The sequence below is a fragment of the Brassica napus genome, chromosome A9 (assembly GCF_020379485.1).
Source record: "Brassica napus cultivar Da-Ae chromosome A9, Da-Ae, whole genome shotgun sequence".
Classification (NCBI taxonomy): domain Eukaryota; kingdom Viridiplantae; phylum Streptophyta; class Magnoliopsida; order Brassicales; family Brassicaceae; genus Brassica; species Brassica napus.
The window spans coordinates 9,220,224-9,227,388 of record NC_063442.1 but is presented as its reverse complement, the minus strand read 5'-3'; the positions used below and the strand labels follow the sequence as shown (position 1 = coordinate 9,227,388).

The 7,165-nt window shown below is 34.5% G+C and overlaps 1 protein-coding gene and 1 long non-coding RNA gene across 2 annotated transcripts; one reads left to right on the top strand and one right to left on the bottom strand.

The window, feature by feature from the left end:
* Positions 1-403: 403 nt before the first annotated feature.
* Positions 404-2,345, bottom strand: LOC111200908. Its single transcript, XR_002654393.2, has 2 exons — positions 1,197-2,345; positions 404-1,123 (listed from the first exon to the last, which is right to left on the bottom strand). It is a non-coding gene; the product is annotated as an uncharacterized LOC111200908 (long non-coding RNA).
* Positions 2,346-3,358: 1,013 nt separating this feature from the next.
* On the top strand, positions 3,359-4,272 carry LOC106420283 (ethylene-responsive transcription factor ERF026-like). The gene has a single exon (XM_013861143.3). It carries the CDS (start codon positions 3,405-3,407, stop codon positions 4,149-4,151), a length of 747 nt encoding a protein of 248 aa, XP_013716597.1. The 5' UTR covers positions 3,359-3,404; the 3' UTR covers positions 4,152-4,272.
* Positions 4,273-7,165: the final 2,893 nt, after the last annotated feature.

Sequence of the window (7,165 nt, the reverse complement as noted above, 5' to 3'; positions counted from 1 at the left end):
AAATAATAAAATCACATTTTCTCAAAAAAACAAAAATTGTATTTCACGTAAAAGTTGCATGATCACATTTGCCCAACACAAACCACCAATAAAAGTACATTTGACATTGTTTGAATGTACACTGATTCACAAAAAACAAATTGTACATTGATTCACACGTATCCATATGTACACCAACTCAAATGTATCCACATGTACACTGATAAAATTGTCATACAATCCTATTTCACGTAAAACTTGCATGATCACATTTGCTACACACAAACCACCAATAAAATTACATTTAACATTGTTTGTATGTACACTAATTCACAAAAAAAAATTCTACACCAACTCAAATGTATCCATACGTACACCGATTCAAATGTATCCACATGTACACTGATACATAAATATCCACATGTACACTATACCAAAATATAACATTACTAGCTAGACAATTACAAATCTGTTAAACAATGTTTCAACATGTATAAGGTCAAACAACATTCATGTAATCATATATTTCACTATCCACGTATATACTAGACTATAAATATAACCACATGTACACAGACTCGGCAAAATAACCATATGTACACCAGTTCATAAAATATCTACATAAACACTGTTTATGTACCAGTATCCGACTATACATCTACAAGTTCGATATTTATGCAAATTTCTTTCTTACTAGCTTTTTAAATTTTCTTTCATCTTATTCCCTCAACAGGGAATGTTTTACAAGTCAAAATGAGACAAATCTGTTAAATAAAGGCAACAAAGTTTGCAACACATGTGAAACTATTCTCAGCATAAGGAAGAATAAAGAAGAGATAACCAGATGGTGGAGGGAGTCACAGCTGGATGAACTTAGACCACATGTATATGTAACTCATCAAAACATTGACGTTTGATATTTACTGAAGAAAGGCTCGATTGGGTGACTCGGACCCGGGTTAACCGAGTCTTAACTCGGTGGCCTTGAAACTCAGACTGTCAACTACACTTCTCCTCTCCCCTTTTCCGCTCGACTGCTCTGTGAATCCTCCACTTCTCTGCTCGTAGTTCGTCTTCTCCGTTAACTTACATACTTTACATGCTCCAACATCTCTTTATGGTGGTGTATTGCCCTATAGAGGCGCTGCACACATCTCCTTTTGTAAAGAACAAGAAAGGCAAAGAGGAAGTGAAGCAGACGAGCCGCAGAAACTGACCAGTGAGGACGACGACAGTTTCGCTGCCTCGGATTGGATCCGGGTTTGTAAAGGCAGAGTAAGGGAGAGGGTCAAGCATTGATGGAGATGCAGCTGAATCAAGAGCGATGTTGCCGGAAAGGGGGCAGGAGAGAGAGAGGATATAAGAGATTTTGGACAAAACGATGTACAATAACTCTTTTAGTAATACTGTAAATCGATCAAAATTTTCCAAATTTCAGAATAATAGATGAAGAAGATGATAGAGCTGAGGTGACCGTAACCACAAATAAAAATAAAAAAATAAAAAGATAGTGTTTGATTTCAATTTTGTAGTTTAGTGTAAAGAATAAGAAAAGGGTAATATTGAGTTTTCACGTGTTAAACGAAGGAAAAGTTGCATTGGAAAAAGAGAAAAGTGTCTGAGTAGTTGAAACTGTCCTAGAGTGTTATTTGTAAGTGTAAAACTGTCTTACAATGTAATATTCTCTTCTAAATATGTATGGGCTAAACGACATGTGTCAAAATCCTATTACGAGAAACCGAATTTGTTTGACGCTGGTGGATAGACACCCAAAAGACTAATTAGTTGGATTTTGGTCCGTTGTATATTCGCGATTATAAAAAAATATAAAAAATAAAAGATTTAATTCCTTTTTGATAAAACTGCAATAGAATTAAAACAACCACATATTCATTGGAAAGAGAAAAAAAAGTTTGTGGCTTGCGACAGAGAAAAACACCACCATGTGAGTTGTTCAAAGTGATTGCTTCTGCGCACCTCATTTTTCTTTAACATGGTGAATGCATTCTCTTAAAACAAAAAATTAACATGAAAAACGTCTCCTAGCTTACAGTTAAGTTTTCATAAAAGCTCTAACTAGCCAAAATGGTATGACATTCGCTTGATAACGTTTATTTTGTTATATTTTACTATAAAATAAAAAATCTCTATAATAAAGATAGAATATGATAGAGTTTGTTCCAATATAGTAATTTTTAAAATATAGAGTACAAATAAAAATTGATATTTATTTCCCTAAAAATAGAAAAAAAATATAATTTATATTTTGGAGGAATAAATACCAATAAGTTAAAATGAAATTGACGCTAAATTATTGTAATAAAAAATAGTAATGAATTAGAAATACTCTTACCATGTAACCATGAGTGTTGGAATCCATATTCATTATAACCAGAAAAGTAAAAAAGAAGTTATGAAGTTAGACCAGGTTTAATATCTCAGAAACCACTACATCTATGTATATCACACGAGGAAATACAAGACTGTAATAGAATATGATTCACAATCGCATGATTTATTTAGGTTCTAAATGGTAAAAATGGAATAAAATTGTTGAAATAAAAACTTTTGGGATTGAATTATAGTTAAACACTTTTCTCAAACGTACTGACCCAATGAAAATAATTGGCTAATAGGCCTCAATCTAGGATCCAGAATAAAAGTTCCCTAAGCCCATATAGTTTCATTTCAACTCATTTCCTTACAGAATCATCGCAAGTATAAAACATAATGTATTTTTTAACCCTAATTTATCATGATTTTATAATTATGATACGAGAAAGAATACATAAACGATTCGACAACCGACAATATTATCTGCTTTGTAAAGACTTACGCCTAATTGCATCACTTGAGCCGTCCTATAAAGATCTACAACTGGCCAGATTTACTTGCCCCATGTTAAAAATCCCTTGAAATCATTTTTTCCATAAAAATTAATGTCTATAAAATCGTACATCTTACATCCGTATATCCATAAAATATTTATGAACATGAAAATATACATTACTCTCTCATTTTCAGTGAAAGTCAGATTCTTCGTCACTCAACAATGATTTTTTTTTTCTAAACACTTTTGGGTTTGGTCTTTTTTTTTTTTTGATATCAAACACTTTCGGGTTTGGTCAAAAATGATCCCATCACCTCATCATATACATGTCGACATGTCGATACTGATACTATACAAAAAAACTCTGAATCTGGAAGGAATAATAAAGGAAAAAATATATTTTTGTTATTGTTTTACAGCTAAAAATAACCCCACCAAACACAAACACAAACACAAACAAAACACACTTTAGGGAAACCCCACGCAATAGCCACGCACTTTCATCTCATATTTAAAAACCTTAATTTCTTTCACTAAAACCCTAAGGTCCCGTTTCTTACTATCTTTCTCTATATACATACACACATTAATATATATGGCTGACCATAAAGATCCTTACACTGAACCTAAACCTATAAGCCAAGCTTCTTCATCGTCAGTTACTATTGTTCCAGCTCACACGTGCGGTTACAGTCTCTCAGAGTCATCCACGTGTGAATACTCTTGTCCACTTGCTACTGTCTCTTTTGCGGCTGCTTCTTCTACTACAAGTAGTAACGATAATGTCACCTTAATGGCCACTACCGAGGCCGGCCCTACCCCTCGCCGGAAAAAGCATCCGATTTATCGTGGGATCCGTTGCCGGAGCGGAAAATGGGTCTCCGAGATCCGAGAGCCTAAGAAAACGACACGTGTCTGGCTCGGGACTTATACGACGCCTGAGATGGCTGCCGCCGCTTACGACGTGGCGGCTTTAGCTCTTAAAGGCCGAGAAGCCGTCTTAAACTTCCCCGAGTCTGTCGGGAGTTACCCTCTTCCGGTATCCTCCTCCGCAGCTCATATCCGAATGGCTGCGGCTACGGCTGCTGCTACGGTGGGCGCTGAGGCTGCAGCTGCGGCTGCCAATGCGGCTGTGAAGGAAGGTGAAAAAGAAGTTGAGGAAGTTGCCGAGGTGGTGGGATCTTCAGCTATGGAATTTGTGGATGAAGAAGAGCTATTGAACATGCATGGTTTGCTAGAGGAGATGGCGAAGGGGATGATGGTGGCTCCACCGTGGATGGGGTCTCCTCCGTCCGATGATTCGCCGGAGAATTCCCAGGAAGAGAGCCTCTGGAGTTACTGATTTAATTTTGTATTGTATGCTTTGTTTACTTTTATGCGAATCATATGTGTTCTTTATCCTAATGATGATCACTTATCTGAGATGCTTAATTTTGTTAAATAAATCGTATGTTTTTCTCACTTTTCAATATTCAAGAAGATAATGATCAACAATCAGTAACATTTTTATGTTTGGAGTGTTCTTGAATTATGGGATTAGGGTTTTTATTAGCTTATCTAGCCATTACCTTTTGTAGTTGTCTCTTATGTTTTGACGTTAATTTATGACACTTTCATGAATATCTATATTTTGTTATACTAGTTTTCATTAATTTATTTAAAAGAAATGGTACAAAATGAATTTCCTCTAAGAATCTTTGAGACTAGTTAGAGAAAGGCAATCTGTAAAGATAGGGATCCTATTCAGGCCGCGCGCCGAGAGCTTAAGTTGGGAGCAGATGCAAGTATATGTTCATCGTACCAGACTACCAGTTACAAAACATATTAACGGATTTTAAAAAAAATTCTTTTCTTTTTTAAATATCAAACTATGAGATTAAGAAAACTTCCTTGTGTATTTTGGAACTTTACTATATGATTAATTAGGGATGTTAACATGGGTAGTTACCCATGGGTTTACCCAAACCCACTAATAATGGGCTGGGTTTTTACCCATCTAAGATTAATTGGGTCAACCATGGGTATTAATTTTAAAACCCATATTTATGTTGGGTAAATACAAAAGGGTAATGGTGTACCCATGGGTTTTCAATTATATATATAGATTTTTACCATTTTAATTAAATTATATAAAAATTGCAAAAACGTTTTTTTCTATCAGAACCAAAAAATGATTTTTTTTCGCAAAAACCCTAAAACTAATATTTCTAACAGAAACCAAAAACGAGTTTTCCCGCTGAAACCGAAAAATCGAGTTTTTCTACCGAAACCACAAAACTTGTTTTTCCGCCAAAACCATAAAACTAAGTTTCCCGCCAAAACCGCAAAACTGAGTTTTCTCACCAAAACTGCAAAACTGAGTTTTCCCGCTAAAACCGTAAAATCGAGTTTTCCGACTGAAAGCCCCAAAATCGAGTTTTTCCGCCAAAACCGCAAAAGGTGTTTTCCCGCCAGTGCCGTAAAACTCAATTTTCCCGCCAAAACCGCAAAAACCGAGTTTTCCCGCCAAAACCGCAAAAAAATGAGTTTTCCCGCCAAAACCGCAAATGAGTTTTTCCGCCAAAACCGCAAAAAATGAGTTTTCCCGCCAAAACCGTAAAACTGAGTTTTTCCGCCAAAACCGAAAATTGAGTTTTCCCGCCAAAGACGAGAAACCGAGTTTTTCCCCCAAAACCGCAAAACCGAGTTTTCCCGCCAAAATCGAAAAATCGAGTTTTCCCGCCAAAATCGAAAAATCGAGTTTTCCCGTCAAAGCCGAAAACCGAGTTTTTTCCCAAAACCGTAAAAACGAGTTTTTCCATCAAAATCAAAAACGAGTTTTTCCGCCAAAACCGCAAAAGCGAGGTTTCCTGCCAAAACTGCTAAACTTCAGAATAAATAAGATAATACTTTGGGTACCCACGGGTAAACCTATACCATATTGGGTTTATTTTCTGGGTTTGGATTTCAACCCTGATGTTTCTGGGTTTTTGCAGGTTGGGTATAAACTGGGTTGGGTTATTTGTGGGTTGGGCTGGGCTGGGTTATTTTACCCTACGTTAACATCCCTATGATTAATACAAATCTAAAGTCGTACTAAATTAATTATGAAATTTGCAATATAGTGTTTTGTTATGCTTTCACAAAGCGAGGACAAATCTAAAGTCGTACCATAAATCAGAGACACTCTTTGGTGGGATCTGTTTAGTATTTAGCTAAGCTCTAAGCAGTTAATATAGGTTTCACTTCCTTCAGTATATATGTTTGAGTTCTAGAGGTTGCATTATATCACATATATATGTATATTGCATTATATCTCACACACATATATATATATATATACATAAGGCTCCTTATAATTACTCTCGATTAGAAAGATAAAACTAATAATATATGTTACTAACATTCTGACATTTTCTGATACCTACTATATGGCCTCAAGATCAGATTTTGTATCCAACTCGTTTGTATTGTGTCATTAGATAAATTCTATTATATTTGGACTAACTAGTACTGCATGAATTGCTAACATAAAGCAAATCTATTATGTTCTGGAAATCATAACAATTTAGATCTTGAATGACGATGAATACATGTATGCCTGAGTTGAAGGGTTAAACCTACTTCCAGGACCATGAATTTTGGAGGTGCATTCAGAATACTCGCTGCACTCATCACCACACTCTGACACTCTCACATACATAAATACATAAAAACTATTACAGAAAATGCGACGTTGTATAGATTTGAATCTAATTGTCAGGTTATCGTAGTATCTGACGCTGACGCAACGTCATGATGTAAAAAACAATATTTAAATTTGACATGTCGGAAGTCTCAACATTTGAGTTTGATAGTGGCATTGAAATACCGAACCCAGTCAACATTTGAAGGGATGGAAAATTACCCAAAATCTTAAAAACCTAAATGAACCAATCCAGTTTCAAATGATAAACATCTAACAATTTTATATTTAAAATATTTTGGATATCTAAATTGAACCAATACTAAATTGAGGATTAAATAAATATTCTAAATATCTAAAATACAATATGTATTTAAAATATTATATTTAGATTATTAAAAGTGAAATACTAGTTTGTTTAAACTATACTATATGTATCACCTGAAACTACTCAAATATCTATATTTAAAATTATTAAATTATTAAGAATTATTTGAATATTAAATGTGCTTACTTGATCTACCTGGATAATTTGATATTTTAATCTAAACTAGATATTGACCCGCACAACCGTGCGGGTAATTAATTTCATTTTTACACACATAAATATTATTTTCATAAGATTAATTGTATATAATTTTAATATACACCATATTACCAATTGTTTAATATAACATTTGAAAAGACAACAA

What these genes read in the sequence shown, in the direction of transcription:
- LOC106420283 (XM_013861143.3), top strand. Translation starts at nt 3,405, where the DNA reads ATGGCTGACCATAAAGATCCTTACACTGAACCTAAACCTATAAGCCAA.